Source organism: Leptopilina boulardi, unplaced genomic scaffold (assembly GCF_019393585.1).
Source record: "Leptopilina boulardi isolate dan_hultmark-lab unplaced genomic scaffold, ZJU_Lbou_2.1 LbouV2_31, whole genome shotgun sequence".
Lineage (NCBI taxonomy): Eukaryota > Metazoa > Arthropoda > Insecta > Hymenoptera > Figitidae > Leptopilina > Leptopilina boulardi.
Genome location: NW_026137874.1, coordinates 529,097 through 547,802, shown reverse-complemented (window position 1 = coordinate 547,802; position 18,706 = coordinate 529,097). Strand labels below are relative to the sequence as shown.

General features: G+C 26.8%; 4 protein-coding genes across 10 annotated transcripts in view; 2 read left to right on the top strand and 2 right to left on the bottom strand.

The window, feature by feature from the left end:
* Window positions 1-8: 8 nt before the first annotated feature.
* LOC127283140 (ATP-dependent RNA helicase DDX42) lies at window positions 9-3,506 on the bottom strand. Its single transcript, XM_051307830.1, has 9 exons — window positions 3,379-3,506; window positions 2,825-3,046; window positions 1,937-2,750; window positions 1,619-1,847; window positions 1,263-1,537; window positions 1,015-1,165; window positions 607-941; window positions 402-530; window positions 9-312 (listed from the first exon to the last, which is right to left on the bottom strand). The coding sequence occupies exons 2-9, from the start codon at window positions 3,037-3,039 to the stop codon at window positions 130-132; spliced, it is 2,331 nt and encodes a 776-aa protein (XP_051163787.1). The 5' UTR covers window positions 3,040-3,046; window positions 3,379-3,506; the 3' UTR covers window positions 9-129.
* Window positions 3,507-3,822: 316 nt separating this feature from the next.
* Window positions 3,823-10,345, top strand: LOC127283365 (protein lap1-like). 2 transcript variants are annotated; one of them, XM_051308183.1, is made up of 11 exons: window positions 3,823-4,428; window positions 4,689-4,942; window positions 5,131-5,266; window positions 5,342-5,631; window positions 5,739-6,450; window positions 6,748-6,938; window positions 7,015-7,119; window positions 7,201-7,654; window positions 7,728-8,461; window positions 8,553-8,624; window positions 8,705-10,345. In XM_051308183.1, exons 2-11 carry the CDS (start codon window positions 4,787-4,789, stop codon window positions 8,879-8,881), a joined length of 3,027 nt encoding a protein of 1,008 aa, XP_051164140.1. In that variant the 5' UTR covers window positions 3,823-4,428; window positions 4,689-4,786; the 3' UTR covers window positions 8,882-10,345. The 2 variants fall into 2 exon arrangements, with proteins under 2 accessions (XP_051164140.1, XP_051164139.1); XM_051308182.1 differs by having other exon boundaries at window positions 6,721-6,938.
* A 1,099-nt stretch (window positions 10,346-11,444) lies between these two features.
* On the bottom strand, window positions 11,445-17,264 carry LOC127283369 (lipoamide acyltransferase component of branched-chain alpha-keto acid dehydrogenase complex, mitochondrial). Of its 3 annotated transcripts, none has more exons than XM_051308192.1 (5): window positions 16,827-17,264; window positions 14,204-14,353; window positions 13,343-13,880; window positions 12,783-13,178; window positions 11,445-11,956 (listed from the first exon to the last, which is right to left on the bottom strand). In XM_051308192.1, coding segments are annotated over exons 1-5 (1,323 nt in total). In that variant the 5' UTR covers window positions 16,829-17,264; the 3' UTR covers window positions 11,445-11,719. The 3 variants fall into 3 exon arrangements, with proteins under 3 accessions (XP_051164149.1, XP_051164150.1, XP_051164148.1); XM_051308193.1 differs by lacking the exon at window positions 16,827-17,264 and adding an exon at window positions 16,573-16,581; XM_051308191.1 differs by lacking the exon at window positions 16,827-17,264 and adding an exon at window positions 14,411-14,445.
* Window positions 15,003-18,706, top strand: part of LOC127283362 (catenin delta-2-like) — a 76,542-nt gene continuing 72,838 nt past the window's right edge. The window contains exons 1-2 of one of the 4 annotated variants that reach the window (XM_051308166.1): window positions 15,003-15,183; window positions 15,536-15,647. The gene's annotated coding sequence lies outside the window, so the exon portion shown is untranslated. Of the gene's footprint in view, window positions 15,188-15,360; window positions 15,648-18,706 lie in introns of those variants that run through there. The other 3 variants (XM_051308167.1, XM_051308168.1, XM_051308174.1) reach the window with 3 other exon arrangements.

The window sequence follows — 18,706 nt, the reverse complement described above, 5'->3', positions numbered from 1 at the left end:
TTCGAATATTTACTATTTTAAAATTAAGATTTATTATAAAATCAAATGAAACATCATTACCCGAAATTGCATAATATTTCATGAGAAATGATGTATATACAATAATTCGTATGCCCCAAAAATCGATAATCACTCCCATCGACTCTTTCTTTTTCTTTTTCGTTCTGATTTTTCTGTTCCTAATGAACTATTCGAATCTTGTTCCTCCTGTTGTTCCTCAGAACTATTTGCCGTTATCGTAGATGGTGGAGGCATAATTATTGACGGAGGAACAATTGTTTGTTCCCATGTGTGATCTGATGATGCTCTAAACTGTAATTGAATTATTAAAATATATTATAAATTATATTATAATAATAATTTTTAAAAGAAAAGAACAAAAAAAAAAAAAAACGTCAAACCTGCGACGTATATTGACTTCTAAAAGCTGCTTTCATAGCAGAAAGTCGATCGCTTCCTGGTCCTTGTCTCTCTAATTTTTTAACAACTTCACTTATATCTTTTTGTTGTTGCGTAGAAGGACCTCCAGTCTGAAAAAAAATAAAAAGGAAATTTATCTGATACAACTATACAAAAGAAAATAGAAAAAAGCAATAAATACAAAACCTGTTCCAATGGAGTTTCAGCTTTTCCTCTAAATCCAAGACCTGCACCACCGACATTTAAACTTTTTCCTTTCCCTCCTTTGAATCTCGATTTTCTAAACCAAGAGCTTTGCAATGCCAAATCCATCAAACTTTTTGGTACTTCTTGATTCACACCTTCAAGATTTCTTACAAGATGACCAGCGAATTCTTTATCCTTCTCCGTTACCAAGGTATACGCTGTACCTTTTTCACCAGCTCTTCCAGTTCTTCCTATCCTATGAGTGTGTGTATCAATATCACGAGCCACATCATAATTTATCACCGTTCTGATATGTGGAATATCCAATCCTCGAGCTATACAATAAATGAAATTAATAATAATTCAATGGAAACGCTTTAGAAAAAAAAGAAAATATTTAAGTCTCACCTGCAACGTCAGTCGCAACCAAAATACTAACTTCCTTTTTTTTAAAAGCAGTTATCACTTTATTTCTTTCAATTTGGTCCATGTCACCGTGTAGTAACATTACTTCGTATTCTTTTAATTTAAGATTATTCGCCAATTCTTCTGCATTCAGCTATAAAAGAAGCCCCATGTGAAGAACCACAAACTCCAAATTTACGTGCATGAATAAGAAAATAATAAATAATTGTAATTTTAGAATATCTTTTTACCTTTTTGGTAACAAAAATTAATAAACTACCAGAACTGAGATATTCAACAATATTGTGCAATAACCAATTCCATTTGCCAGTTGGATTATTGTAAAACATTACAATATTTTGTGTTACATCTGTATTTGCTTCGCCAACATCTCCTTGTACTATTCTCACTGGATCTGTTAAAACATCACGTGCGAGTTTTTCCACTTTTTTTTTAAACGTTGCACTAAATAATAATGTTTGCCTATCAGGCCTCACATGATTACAAATTGATCGTACTTGTGGTTCTGAAAATTCAATTAAAATAAATAATTAAAATCTTATTAACAAATTTTAAAGTTAATTTTTTTTTTTTTTTAATAACTCACCAAATCCCATGTCAAACATTCTGTCAGCTTCGTCAAGAACTAAAAATGAAACTCTTTGTAAATTTGTCGCTTTTATTTTAACTAAATCTATCATTCTACCAGGTGTTGCAACGACAATTTCTGCTCCGCCTTCTAGTGCTTTACTTTGTTCCCATTTACTACCACCGCCATAACAACAACAAACTTGAATATTATAAACTTTTCCAAATCTTTTTGCTTCTTGATAAATCTAAAATGAAATTATTGTTTAAAGCACTATTTTTAAATACAATTTACAGTAAAAAAAATTAATTATAAATAATGAAATGAAAATAATACCTGTTGAGATAATTCTCTAGTTGGTGCTAAAATTAAACCAATAGGACCATCGCCATGCTTTAATTCTCTTTGATCCATAATATGAACTAACATTGGCCAAATAAAAGCAACTGTTTTACCGCTTCCAGTTTTGGCAATTCCAATAATATCACGACCACCAAGTGCAGCGGGTACTGCTTGTGCTTGAATAGGCGTCGGTTGAATGTATTCATTTTTACGAATTGCCTTTATCATTACTTCATCAAAACCAAAATGTCCAAAACTTGTAACTGGAAATGGTGGCGAAGGACCGGAAACTTTAATTCCCAATGTAATTCTTAATTCATCAACTTGTTGTTTATTCAATACTGCAATTTCATCGTGAACATTATAAAAATTTTTCTCAAATGGTTCATATTCAATTTCACTATGATCAATTGGTGGTAAGGGATCAATTTCTTTTTTCTTAGCTGGCGCTATTGGATTTCCATCTTCATCGTATTCAATTTCCTGATCGGAATCCTCTTGTTGTAATCCAGCTGTGGGATTTTCTTCCATATACCTATAATAACTTTCTTCGTTGTCTTCGCCATCGATGTCTTGTCGGAAACCTTTATTTTTCTCTTCTTTTCTCTCTTCCTCAGCAAGTTCCGCTTCATAAGTATTTCTCTTTACTTCTGCCTCAATTCCAACCATAAAAGCATCCAAAGGATCTTCTTCGCTGTCACTTTCTTTCTTTTGTTCGGTTTTTTTCATTAATTCATATGTAGGTGAACCTGGTGCTGGAATATATTCCAAAGAAGAAGTTGGTGCATCATCGTCATCGTCGAAATATCTGCAAATTGATAAAAAAAAAATTAGAAATATATTTTTAAAAACAATTTCATATTTTAAAATTAATTTATTTACTCTTCCTCAGTTTTGCTACGTTTCTTTGGAACACCCCAACAGGCCGAAAGAGCATTTTCTGTTATTGAACTCATTGTATGATATCCTTGTTTACTTAAATTTGAATTAATATTTGGTGGTGGTATATTGGCTCCACTTCGTTTAGAACCCGTCATTTGAAAGCCAGCAAAACCAAAACCCTTTGGTTTGTTACCACCTCCTCGGTGGTAACTCATTTTGAATCTGTAGAAAAAACTTTTTCTATAAATATTTTACTAATACAAATTACATTATTTATTAAATTCATCATTAATTCACTGAATACAATTAAGTTAATTGTTAAAAAAAAATGCAGTATTCAATTTTTTTAATAACATTATCTACTTGTAAACAACAAAATACAAAAGTTTTTTTTTTTTTTTATTAAATTTGTGAAATTAAGTTTATATAGACAAATTTTGAGGTTATAATTATAATATTATTTAAATATTATTCAATAATTCGTATTTATTTCATTTTAGGTTATGAAATAAAAATTGTTTTAAATTTTTCTTAACTATTATAATTTAATATACCTAAATTTTGTAAAATAATCACAAAAACACTAATATAAGAACTGTCAGCAACAAAAATTATCACTTGTACACACTAATACAATGATAGTATACTATTGTTTTCACATGTGCGCTTTTACACACATACATTTATGAATGAAATATATATGAATCAGTACTGCCAATATTGAAACTTTAAGGGAAATACACAAGAGATATTAACTTGTCCAGTTCTAGATTTCTTTCTTTTAATACCTGTTGAAACGAATTTTCATCAAGTATTGAAGTATAGTTGTAAAAAAAAAATTTATTTTAAAAATAACATAAATAAATTAATAGAGAAATTTATATTATTCCTTATTAAATAAAATATATTTGCGTAAAGACTTTTAAAGATTCGCGCTAGTATTCGATATATCGGAATAATCGATAATAGCTCATGCGATTTAAACAGGTTAGTTTTTTTTTTAGAAATCCAATGGAAATCACTGTGCGATGAATCTTGATGATATCTCTTTGTTTACTTTTATTTCCTGAGATATTATTTTTAACATTAATCATCTAAAATCATTTCAAGAAACTTTATTTTAAATTATTTGTGAAATTTATTCTTTTTGAATTTTGAAAAAGTTAATTTTTTACGATAAAAATGGCGTGTATCCCGCTTTCTTACTTGTTCGCCTCATCAATCGATAACAAAAGTGTCAGTATATAGTATAGTAATTTGTGTGCTAATTATAACAATTCAATAGTGAACGATACGCCATCAGTCTTCCAAAAAATCAGTGAATTTCTTTGTCATTCTATTTAAAATGAATATAATACAGCCGGTCCATTGAAAGATGCTGACGTTCATCGGTTATATATATATGTGACACAAAAATGATGATTCTTAAGACATCAGGAATGACGCGACCGGCACGAAGAAAATGACTGACTTATCATTTATGTCTTATTTGACAATTATTTATTGTGCTTACGTCAAAGTAACAATTGATTGTTTGTTCAGTTGATAAATGATTACTAATAAACATTCTTGGAACAAAAGAATTTTTAAAAACTTTTATGGAGGTAAGAAATGTTTTGTTTTGATTTTACTTTTTACGAATGATTATTATGCTATAGATTACAAGAACTAATTAACGAAAATAACTGTAATTAGCTAAATAATTTAACAAGATAGATTACTGGAAATATTTAACGAGATAGTTAACTAGAAAATATTTATATAGATAGCTAGAATATTTAAAATAACTTAGTTGAAATATTTACTAAGACAGATAAAAAAAAAACTAGTTTCTTTGAAAATAAGTAAATAATTTGTTTTACAGATAGAAAATTGAATCAAGTATTTTAAGTTTTGTGAATTTTTAAAAATATATAACCATAAAGGCTGACCAAAAAAAAAAAAATACAGTTTTAATGTGAAATGGGTAGTGCTTGGTGGCAGTGCACTGCTTGCTTAAGAGCACAAGAAGAAGATATTTGTGAATTGCAATTAAATCATTGCAATCTTTACGATGTTCCGCCCGATGTGTTCATCTATGAAAGAACACTGGAGATATTATATCTCGATGCCAATAGAGTATGTTTATTTTTATATATAAAATAATAAAATAATTATTAATCAATAATGTATTTATATTTATATTTTATTTATAGTTCTTTTACGATTTGTTTTTAATTATTATTATATTCAATTATTATTATTTTAATAGATTATTAAATAAATATTTTAATAGCTATATAATTTTTATTATTTACTTTTAACAGATAAAAGATTTGCCGAGACCATTATTCCAATGCCATGAATTGCGAGTACTCTCCCTCAGTGATAATGAAGTTACTATATTACCACCCGCCATAGCGTCATTGATTAATCTAGAATTGTTGGATCTCAGTAAAAATAGTAAGAAAATTAAATTTAATGATAAAAAGAAAGAAAATAGTTCTTATTTTTCTTTTTTTATTGAATTTGTTTTAGGTATAAAAGAGTTACCTGATAGTATAAAGGAATGTAAAAATTTACGTTCAATCGATATCAGTGTCAATCCATTTGAACGATTTCCAGATGCAATTACGCACATTGTAGGTTTACAGGAATTGTATATCAACGATGCTTATATAGAATATTTGCCAGCGAATTTTGGAAGACTCTCAGCTTTAAGAACACTTGAGCTTCGCGAGAATAACATGATGACACTTCCAAAAAGTATGAGTCGTCTTGTTAATTTACAGAGACTTGACATTGGCAATAACGATTTCACAGAACTGGTAAATAACACACACTATATTTATAAACATTTTTTTTTTTAATTTGATAAAAATTAAACAAAAAAAATGTTAAATTAAAAATAAATTTGAAAAAATTTTAATTTCAGCCTGAGGTTGTTGGCGATTTAATAAATCTAACGGAATTATGGATAGATGGCAATGATATACGTCGTATTCCAGGAAATATTGAACAGCTTTATCATTTAAATCATTTTGATTGTACAATGAACTCGGTAAATGTAATACCGTCCGAGATTCAAGGCTGGCGAGATGTATCGATAATGAATTTTTCATCCAACGAAATTTACGAGTTACCTGATTCATTATGTTATTTACGCACAATAGTGACACTTAAAATTGATGACAATCAATTAAATTCACTGCCAAAAGACATTGGACAAATGTCAAATTTAGAAGAACTTATAGTGACGAAAAATTTCCTTGAATATTTACCGCCATCAATTGGTCTTTTACGTAAACTTCATTGTCTCAATACGGATAATAATTATTTACGTTGTTTACCACCTGAAATTGGAAGTTGCACCGCACTATCATTATTATCATTACGTTCAAATAATTTAACGAAAATACCACCTGAATTAGGTCATTTATCATCGTTAAGAGTTTTTAATCTCGTCAATAATTGTATAAAATATTTACCTGTCTCGCTTCTTAATTTGACAAATCTTAAGGCTTTATGGCTGAGCGATAATCAAAGTCAACCATTGGTGCCACTACAACAGGAATTTAATTACGAGGAGGATATGATGGTGCTCTCGTGCTTTATGCTTCCACAAAAACCACGACAGGACCTTGAACGTAAGTCAATTTTTAAAATCTTTATTTCTATTATTCTTAAACTATTCTGAAGAAAATTAAATTTTAAAAATTTGATACGATTATATTTTCGCTGCTTAGAGGAAAACACTCAGGAAGTTGAGGATTGAAGGGGTAAGAATATTTTAAGGGAGAAATTTGGTTTATTTAAATTATTTACTTTTTGTTCCCTTTTTGGATTATATATTTTCTTTCTTTTGTTGTTTTCTTTTTTTTTTTCTCTAATCGAGCTTGATTCTGTTTTATGGAAAGGCGTAATTTGCAATAAATTATGTCTAGAAATGGACCAAACATTGGGAACAATTTCCGGATCTGTTGGCGGATCCGGAAGAAGAATATGTTTTGCCGCTGAAGTCGATTCGGAATTACCGAGACAACTTCATCGCGCACCAACGCCTTATCCGAAGGAATTGCGTAATCTAGCCAGGCATGCACGCAACTTGCATCATCAGACCACACATGATCAAAAGGTTCGTTTTTTAAATAATAAAAAATAATTCGCTTTATCTTAAAATTTGTATATAATTTAGAATATCTTCTTTTTAGCTACAAGTAGATCAAGGAGATGTTATAAAGGAAGCTATAGTTGCAAAACCAATGATTCCAGTTGGCAACACTTCAATTTCAGGAACTGATGGTCCACTACAAGATGTACGTAAAATTTTAATAATTTATAGACTTGTTCTATTTGATCGATAATATTATTTTATTATATAAGTATTTTTTTTCCAGAATGTTGCACATGTGCCTCAGCCTTTTGTCGAATACTATTCCTCGAAATATCTTATTGTGAATAGCAATCTAGGATTAGAAATAGAGCCCAATAATTCGGAAGAATCAGCTGACGATACAATTAAAACTGTCCTCGCTACGGAAACAAATCCTGAAATTCGTGAGGCAAAATACATTCGCAATCCAATGTCAGAGTATCACGCAAAACCAGCGACAATAGCCGATTATGTGAATTCAACATGGAAACCGGATGAATATTCAAAAACGAATACAGCAAAAATTGTGGAATCGGAAAAATTTGTTGAACCTTATAAAAAAACGTCTGATGAGAAAATTTTAGATAATAAGGATATTACAATTTATAGGATCAGTGATGTTCCTCCCGTTCCACCGCCTTATCATATTGCCGCGGCTTTCTCCAAAAAAGCCGCTTTTTTCCAACAACTTAATCAAGGTATTTTTAAATTTCTCCTCCCTTTATTTAAATTTTTGATTTTTTTTTATTAATATACAATTTTGTTTTTCAGCGTCAGTATCCGATACGTATCAAACATTCTCATCACTGAAACTCTCACCATCTAAGAAGGATAATTCCCAAAATGATAACAACGATGAACTATTTATTGATAAGACAAAATTTGATAATGTCAATTCAAACAATGACAACGAGAATTTAAATGAAACAAATGTAAATTTCAATGGGAATGAAACAAATGTCAATGTTGATGTTTGTGATGGAATAAAGTCACTTGAATCGGAAAATAATCTCAACCAATCGATGAAGCAGAGTAAAATTCCTGTTTTAAAATTGAAAAATGTCGAAATAGGGAATACATTTGATTCACGTGAAAACAATTTCGAATGTTCAACTAACAATGAGAAAGTCAAACAGATCAATATTACTTCATTGTCGGCATCGCCAATTTGTCGGAAAAAAATTCGTTCATCAATTACCAATGAAATCAAACAATCAGATCAAATAATAAATAATTCTATTAATGAAAATACATCAAACGATAATGGAATTATGGAAAATTTAAATCAATCGGAAAATATGAATTTTTTAAATAGCGAACAAACAATTTATGATACGTCGCTTAATAATTTTTATATGAATTTATCAAAAAAAGATAATGACGTACAAAATGAGACGAATTCCGGTAGAAGTACACCATCTTCGATAAATGTTAAATCAACTCTTAGCTCCGATGGAAAACCAAAATTTAAATGGATGTTTGGACCACACAAAAATGCGAATGTTGTAAGTATAATATTAATTTAAATAATAGCTTTTAAAAAATAATTTCAAAAAAGTAATAAATTTAGTTAATTGTTTTCTTTCTTAATTCTAGTTGCCGGTTCGATTGAAGAAAAATCCAGGTTTAGGATTTAGTATAGCTGGAGGAATTGCAGGAGCAGAGACGGTGAGATATTTTAATCTAAATTCTAATGATCAATTAACAGGAGTTTTAATTAAAATAACAATTTTTTTTTTTCATTACAGGGAATTGTTGTGACAAAAGTAAATCCAGATGGTCCAGCACAAGGAACTTTACGTCCGGGGGATAAAATTTTAGAAGTCGATGGAATAGATTTTACGAAATCGGATCACGAGACTGCTGTCGCTGTTTTACGAGCAACTGGTGCCATTGTTTCCATGATGATAAGTCGACATCAATAGATTTCCCAAGTAACAAAAATTTGGATTACTATATATAAATAGACATATATATATATACTTATATAAAACCATCCAACAAAATGACAAGATTTAATTTTAAAATTAAAACAATGTCATTTTGTCAAAAATTCAGTTCATGACAAAAAGAGATCTGAATTTATTGTTAGGATTTATGAATCTTACATGTTTTTCTCATCTGTGTTTCTTCAAAATAATAATTTGAAGAATTCGATTTGAAAATGATTTAAAAAAAAAATTGCATATCAATATGCAAAAGCTGTGCAGATTGAAGGATATTTTTTGAAACAGAAACAAAAAAAAAAGAAAGGTATTTTTATAATTTAAAACTAACTTATATAATGTCGTGTAAACAATTTTTTTTATTAGTTGTAATTGTTATTATAACCAGTGTTGAAAAATTCAATTATTCGTCCAAAATCACAACTTGTTGATATATTCTCTCTGTGAGAGAATCTTTTTTAAAAAAAAATATGAAGAATGAAAGAAATTCCGTTTTAAACGCACATTCATATAAATAATATAAATTGTTTGTGAGTAAACGAAATATTTCTACTAAACTACGGTTAGTTGAAAATTAAAAGAGAATATTCTTCTACTGATATGTAGTAATTTTACAGAATAACGTAGTTATTGTTATAATATCTGTTTTGAAAAAATAGTCCTCTATAGAAGATCTTAATAGGCATAATATTTTTTTTTCAGTTTCTTTGCTCAATAATTTTTAAGTTTTATTTAATTTTGTTTACGTAATTTTTGATTTTTATTTAAATTTTCATAATTAATAATTTTATTAATCGTGACTCTACCAGTGAATTAAAATATAATTTAAAAATCAATAACATTTTCTTTCGATTGGAATTTTTTCGATTCTTATAAATGATTAGGACAATTTAAAAAAAAAAGTAATCAATCTCTAAATTAATTTTTAAAAACGAATTAATATAGATGTAATTTTTAAAATCCTTTTTTAAAAAATGAATTATCCAATGATCAAGTGTAATTTTTTTAATTAAATATTAAAATTAATTTTAAAAATTTATTCCTTAAATTAATTAACAAATTGAATCAGAAACTTTTTATTAAGAAAAAAATGTGTGTAAATTATTTTTAATCGGTATAACATTGGAAATTAACTACAGTGTCTTCTTGTTCCTCTCTCTCTCTTTTTTAAAAAAAATCAGGTCTTTCGAATATTTATTTAGTTGGTTTAATTGCAAGTCAGTTTAATTTCAATTTGCATTCAATGCCATACCAGTTAATTATTATGCAAAGAAATTAAAGGCAGTAGTTGTTTTATATTTGAATTTCATGGACTACAAATATTTACATATTTCAAATTGTATTTGATTCGTGTATTTTTCACTTTTAACTAAATGCTAATTTACATACAAGGAAATCAATTGAAACAATCATTATAAAGAGTCGAAGATTTATTAATTTTATGGAAAAAATTTTTGATATTTATTTTTTATACTTAATAGAATAATTTTTTAATTTGTACAATTTTAAAAATAAGGTGGACAATTACAAAAATGTAGAGTAAGATTAAATATTTTTTTGATTCTTTTAAAAATATTTCTACGGTTTCTTTTTTTTTAATATTCAGTTTAATAGTTTTCCAAAAAAAAATTTAAATTGTGGATAATTAAAAATGCATTTACATTTAATTAAAGAGAATATGGTAGAGACGCTTTTGTTATTTTTTTATAAATGTACAAGTGCATCGTCGTCGCAAAAAAATAAATCCGTTGCATTATATATATTTTGCAATCGGATGCATAATTAAAAAATAAATAAATAATAATAATAGAGAAAATATCGAGCGTTTAGTTTTTAGAGAGAGAATTGTTACTCCTAGTCATATTAAATGAGCTGTAACATGTATAAGAGAATTATTTTCACAATCACGATTTGTATTACACAATTTCAGCAAATTTTCAGCATTTCCTGTTTTATTGAAATAATTGTTTTAATTAACAATTATCAATGGTTGTCTAATTATTATTTTATTCAAAAAGAGTATCTTTCGAAAATTCAATTTCAAATTATTTTAATTTAATTGTGAAATCTTCTTTAGAAAAAAAATTCACCGAAACTGGTTTACGTGAATGAATTTCAATAAAAAAAAGGATATAAAAGAAAAAATAATAAAAAAAAATAGTAATTATAAACAAAATTTATAGAAATTTTCGAAATTTACTGTTGACGAATCGTGAGGACTATTGATGTGACTTTCGAATAGTCTTCCATGTCCTAATATTTGAAATTTGTAGATGTTCCTAGATAAAAAAAAAAAAAATTATTGTCAAAACTTCCTTGTGTAACAATTAAAATTAGAGGAATGAATATACAAAAGTCAAAAGACTTAATTGTAAATATTTTTCAATTGCGTGCACAATGTATGTATGCACTATTTCTAATATTCTAAACAGACTGACTACATCATATATATTTTGTATTTATCTAGTAGACATTTTGTTAAAAAAAAAAAAAAAAATAACACCTGTGTATATAAAAAACCAAATAAAACAACTCCAGAAAATTCTAGATATTCTGAATTCAGTCTCCATTTTTATTGTAAAATCAATGTAACAACATATATTCCAGTCTTTTGAAATTATTTTTAAAAAATTTTTGTTTTTTTAATAATTCTCACAATTGTTTCTTATTTTTAGAATAATTTACTTTACTAATTATAAAACAAAATTTTTAACTTATTTTTAAAAAACATAAAAAAAGTTTGGAAATGAAAATATTGATTTATCAATGAGAATAATATCGAGGTGTAAAAAAAAAATGTTAATTAATTGAAAAATATTATTTTCCTAAAGCAAGAAGTAGTGGATTTTCTACGTAATGTTTCCATTGATTTGAAAACTTTGCCATTGTTACACCATCCACAACTCGATGATCGGCAGACCAGCTAACTGACAGGAGATTGACAGCTATCACAGAATTCCCTTCGCCAAATCTCGGTAACTTTTGAATTTTTCCGACAGCTCCTATTACTATCTGAGGCGATAAAATAACTGGTTTCATGTACGTACCGCCAATCTAAAATTGAAAAATAGAATTTCCCTGTTAATATGGAAAATGTATTTAAAATAATATTTTGCTTCTACAATTGAAATTTGAAAATTTATTCAATATGTTTCATATTATTAAACGAATGTCTATAATATCGTTTCTCAATTTCACGATTAAAATCTCAATTCATTGAAATAATAATAATTTCTGCTTTTTTGAAATTATTATTGAAAATTCATTTTATAATATTAAATTACAAACATTTTTGCATTTAATTTTAACTAGTTTTACGTATTTAATTATTTCAGAATATGAGATGAAATCGTTTTAAAAAAGAGAATTTTATGATTTTTTTATTTGATATAAATAATAATTGCTTCGTGGAAATTTTTTTTTTTTTACAATTGAAAATGCTAGTGAAAAAAAAGAAGTTGCTTATCAAAACAAATCAATGTTTCGTTTGGAAAAAGCAAAAAAGAAAAAAAAAAAAAAAACGAGAACAAATCGATTTAACGTGCGTGCAGAAAAACCATGTTGTATTAGATAACAATTTTAAGTCATTAGTGGTTAAGCCTTGGACACTGTTTATAGATCTAGAACTTGAATATTATCGATTTTCTTTACTCCTTTCGTGTTTTCTTAACTATATATATTATGAAAAGAAACACGTCTTTAATTTATCTTTATCTGATTTTTTTTATTTCTATAATTTAAAATAAATTCTCTACTTTATGAAATTAAATATCAATTTTATGTTAATGCAAAAAAAATTTTTAATTTTAATTTCATAAAGTGAAATATTTTTAAGTAATTGAAATGTGAATTTTTGAATGTTTTTCTTTTTTCAGCTTACTGTTCCAATATTAGACAAGCAGAATGTCCCGTCTGATATGTCATTGAGTGGAATTGAGGATTTTTTGCCGAGCTCTTGTAGTCGATTCAATTCTTTGGCAATGTTCACAATACTGAGATTCTGGACATTCTTTATATTTGGCACAATCAACCCTTGAGGCGTATCCATTGCAATGCTTATATTGTGATGTTTGACCATTTTCACCGACTCCGATTCATCATCGAGCCAACCATTTAGTTGAGGAAACTCCTTCAGGGCTTCTGATGCTGCTTTCACAAAAAATGGCATGTAAGTTAAAGAGATTCCTTCTTTTTTCAATGCATCTTTTACTTCCTCACGACAGCGTATCAGTTTTGTCACATCACAATCGTCACTGTACGTAAAATGTGGAATAGTCTATAAAAAAAAAAAAAAATTTCTTTTTATAAAGAAACTCGATTTTCTTATCTGAGAAAGCGACTTCTCTTTCAATAAGATAATTTAATTGCATTTAAAAAAAGAAATATATTTATTTAATATTTCTCAATGGGAATTATTTTTGAAAGATTATATTAAATTACCAAAGCCTTAGTCATTGTTTTCCACATGTGCTTGGCGTATCCTTTGACGGGAGTGACATTTACCAAGGGATTTTTTTTCTCATCGTCGTCGTCGTCGTTGGAATTTTCGATATGACATTTGATGTGAGCAAGAATGTCTTCTTTTAAAACACGTCCATCTCTACCGGTGGATGTGACATCCTTTAAATTAATTTTATTTTCTAGAGCAATTCGCCTGACTGCTGGAGTGGCCAATACTTTTCCTAAGAGATTTTCAACATTCGTGATATCGTCTCTTGTGACATTTGAACTTGTTTCTATTATCTGATTTTTCTTTGGCTCTTGGATATTTTTCTCTTGGCTGAACTCATTGTCAAATTCTTCATTGACAAGTTCAATGTCTACCAAAGGATTTCCTACAAGAGCGATGTCGTCAATTTTATAATGTAAAGCTTTAACTAGACCATCGTAACGACTCGTTATTGTTACTGATGCCTTATCGCTTTGTACCTCGCAAATATTATCAAATTGGGCCACCTTGTCACCAACTTTAACGAACCTTTATTTAAAAAAGAAAAATAATTATTCAAATATTTTTTTTTCTTTTTTCATAAATTTTAATTAATTTTTTTCTTCTATTTTATAATTTCATCTTTTTTGTAATTTTAGAAAATTTCAGATTTTGTTTCGCTACGATTTAGAAATTTCTTTTTCAAAAAAAAAAAAAATAGAAACACAACAAAGCTTAAAATCCAAGTAAATTCTAAAAAGTGTAAAAAAAACAAAGCTATTACGGTATATATATCTGGACTTTTTTTTTTTTGTTTTATTTTACCTGGGTCGAAAGGTATTGCATTTGTACTTGTATGTATCTTTATTTACCATTCTTTTACGGTAACCTCGCGGATTCCCTCGCCGATATCCGTTAATTTATATGGTACTATTTTTCCTTGTCTAAACGAAGACAAAACAATGAAACGACAGCTTTTTGCAAAAGTGCTTTGAAGGCAACCGTAACGAGCTGCTCTGTGCCTGGAATCGAAAAAAAAAATTGTAAAAAATCTGGTCTTTTCAAAGGAAATACTTAACTTTATAAATTTTAATATCATCCGTAGAATAATTCCGTTTTCAGGCTTCTCTTCTTTGTTTTTTACTGCAGAAAATATTTATTTCAATTCAATAATTATTTTGCAAGATATTGAATAATAACAAGATAACCTTTAAATTTTTCCTACAACTATTTCACTAAGCCAAGTTTTTTTTAAATCATATTTTATATATTTATTTATCATTTGGAAACATTCCAATTATTAAAGAGATATTTTACTTTTATTTATAGTTAATTAATGTAATTATAATTGAAATTTTTAATTTGGATACTGGTAATTTTTAATATTTATCCATTTTTAGGTTAATGAATCATTTTTGTTGTTAATGGACAAATAATTTTGTTTTAATCAAAACATCAAAATTTGTCATCTAAATGACAAAGGAAGTATTCTTTTTAAATATATAATACTTATAAATTTATTAACGATTTGCAAAAAAAAATTGTTTATATCAAATTGTTTATATCATGTTTTGAATTTGGCGGTTAAAAATTTTTGCAAAATTGTTGGCAAAGCTGTAACATTGGCAACATTGAACATTGTCAATTTGAAACGAACAGTCGTTACTATTTTTCAGTCGTGTTCTCTAATTTCATTAAAGTTTTATTGTTTTAACAGTGAAATAATTGTCCTTTAAATCAGATTTAAGTAAAAATAATTAATTAAACATCTAAACTTCAGTTTTCAATTGTAATAGTGTTTCTTTTTAATTGTGAATTTCAGTGAACAGTGATTGTGTAGTGAAATTTATTTGTAGGTTATGTCAAATTAAATTAAATTAACTAATTAATTAATTAATTAGTTAATAACTAATTAATTAGACATAATTAAATTAATTAATTTATTGTGAAAATTAAATTATTTGATAATTCAATAGATTACTAGTAAATAAAATCAATTTAGTAAAATGTGAACTAATTACATCATATTGATGAAGCTCAAAAGTCATTGAATATTAGGTATAAAATCGGATTGAGATCAAATAAAATAATTTTTTTATTAGAAAATCAATTTTCCAAAGTAAAATAATAATAATAGTAAAGAATTATTTTCTTTAATTTCTTTTTCCCTTCGGTTCAAATAACTTTTTTGTGAACGTAAATAGTGAAATAGTGAAGTGTATCTAGCACATATATATAGTGAAGGACTGAAGAGTAACAATCTCTCTTGGGACAAGGATCTATACTACCCAGAAATAACATTGCATCTGGATATTGGTAAAATATTATGTCTTTTTTTTTATTACTGAAATAAGCCATTGTCCTACAAATCTCGATTGCCGTGGATTTATAAATAATATACAATATTATTTTTATCAAAGTATTGACTTGACAGAGTCAAGGAAGCTGTAAATAGATATTTAATTCAAACATAAGATTGTTTTCAAATTAAACGTATTTCAAGTCTGATTTAATTTTTTCAAAAAAAAAATATATATATATAAAATAATTGAATTTACTTTTGAAAAAATAATTTTGAGATGCTAACATGAAATAATAGGTTGAAATTTCATCGCGCCAAGAAGTGGCAGTGCGAATAAAGTAATCAAAAGTTTTTTTTTTTTTTGGTCTTGAAAAAAGTTTGCAAATATCCATTAGGGTTCAACTAGTTTCTCTCTCGTAAATTTAGATGAGTAACGAGTTCTTGCAAGAAAACTTTGTCATGTCACTTAGCAGGCTTGTGAAATCCGTATTTTATGAATAATTTCCCATTTCGTGAAATATGCAGATCTCTTGCAAATCAATAACTGTCATCCAATATATATCTGTCGTGAATATATATATATATATACACGCATATATTTTTCATTAAAAACTAAAATTTTATTAGATTCTGACTATAAAAATCATCTATATATATAACATTTTAGTTTCATATAGAGGTATAAATAAAGAAAGCGAGGAAAAGAAAGTATAAAAAAAATATAAAAACCTTGTTCTACCGCAGTTATTTGTTTTTTTTTTTAAATTTAAACACAAACAACATTTCATTTGGATCTCCATAAATATAAAATGTTTGCTTTATTTTACCAAAAGGAATTTTTATTTTTCGACAAGGAATTTATTTTAATCCTTTCATTTTACGCTCGAACAAATTTTTCCAGTTGTTATAAAATGAAAAGCAGTTAAATTAGATATTCACATTTTTTTTTGTTTTAAATACACAAAGAAATTTTAATAATGCAATTCATTAAATTATGTGAGATTTCAGTAAGCCAAAGTTTTAAATATATTTTTGTATTTATATATATATATATATATAACTTTTCCTCGCTTTTAGTATAATTGAATTTGAAACGTAGCAATTTTAATTTTTAGAGGAATTTTTTAATTTTACACATGACAAGAATATACTTTATATTTATTGTTTGCAATTAAAATAAAATGCTGACTTACATTTTTTTTTGTTTTTTTTTGGGGGGGGGGGGCTTCTATTTCGTCAAATTTATCAAAATTAATTTTTTTCAATATTCATTTCACTAAATACACTGTCATAATCAATCAATTGAGTATAGTTGTAACCAACGCAGCGAATGTATTATACAAACTCCATTTGGGTGATGAATTTCTTATCATCTGGAATATGAATGATGATTAAATGCCCGTATACCAAGATTATAAACACAGATAGAACATTTCACATTGAACATATGTACGAGTTTCACTTGTATAAGAAAATAACGAATATTATAATTCACTTATTTATAGAAAAAAAATGTTAAAACTTAATTTATTTTGCGTTTCGTTTTAAAGCGCGTGTACATATTAAACGTGAATGTTTATTCAAATGGATAGAAAGAGAGAGAGAGAGAGAGAGAGACGTGCGTTTGTATCGGTATTACGCAATCGAGTCAGTAACACAGATAAAACTTCCACATGGAATATTGAAAAGCGTTGAAATCTATACTTTCTTCTTTATAAAACTGGTTTTTGTCCCACTTTGATTCTAGTTTTAAGAAAAACTTTTTAGTACATTTTTCAAAACAACAACAAAAATAATAATATTAATATAAAAATTTTTTAAATTTAATATATTTTTATTTCTTTTTTTTTTAAAAAGATTTAAAATTAATTACATATAAACTAAATATAATCCATTAAAAAAAAAAAAAAAATAATTAAAAACTTCAGTGACAGAATGAGATTAGAAAATAATGTAGTTTTCCTTCCTTCGCGATTTTTTGTGTTGAGTTTGCATTTTTTTTTTCTCTCCTTAAAATATTCTGGTATAATTAAGTTATATTTATCAACGCTGATTCTCTTTATATTTTTTCTCAAATCGATATTTCGAGTAAACAAGCAATATACACAACTCTTATTTCTTTTTTTTATTTTTTTATTTTTTTTTTTACAGAAAAAGCGGGATAACGCAATAATCCAATAATTTAAACTTCAATTTTCCAACTACAATTATCAAGAAAGCAATTAATTGATGTTTACTTTTTTGAAAAATTAAAAAAAAAAAAAAGATTTAGTATTTTATTTTTTTATACACCAATTATTATTTAGATCCTTTTATTTAGTAACTTTTTCCAGAATTAGAAACTGTTTTTTAGCATTGAATTTTTCTTTCAAAGGACTAAAAAAGTTTTTTCTCAAGGAAAAAAATCGAAAGGTTTTTTTTTCTCTTAAACATTCCTTTATTTCCCAATTTTTTTTTTTTCTTCATGAACCCCTCGTGCGATTCTCAGAAGCTTAATTCTTTTTGTACAAGAAAATTGACTCGAAGGCTTTCTATAATAAAAGTTGAAAAGAAGCTTATATAAAGACTAAAGGGTGGGGGGGGGGTGTGAGAGATCACGAGGAATCCAGAAAAATAGAGCTCATGGCACACAATACATTTTTAATATATCAATGTATTATTTAACAATAACAATACTGTGTATGATGATTCATGACAATGACTTATGATAAATAGTTTCACAAAGATGAATTATGGTAATATTAGATTCTCCGGCTCTAAGGTGTCACGTTTTTTTTTCTTTTTTTATCTATAATAGCCATATCATTTTATCATAATTTTTTACAATTATCCGCTTAACATACTTATTTGTAGTAATTTAATTTATTTTTTCGAAATATATTAACCAAATAAAATCGCCAATATTTTATAGAAAATATAAATTACAGAAGATATAAATTTCCGCAATTAAAAAAAAAATTTTTTTTTTTATTTAAAATTTATTTGAAATTTTGCATTTTATAAATGAAAAATAAATTATTTGAGATTTTATAATCTGAGTATTTTAGATATGTAGTGCGTCATTTTAGAGGTA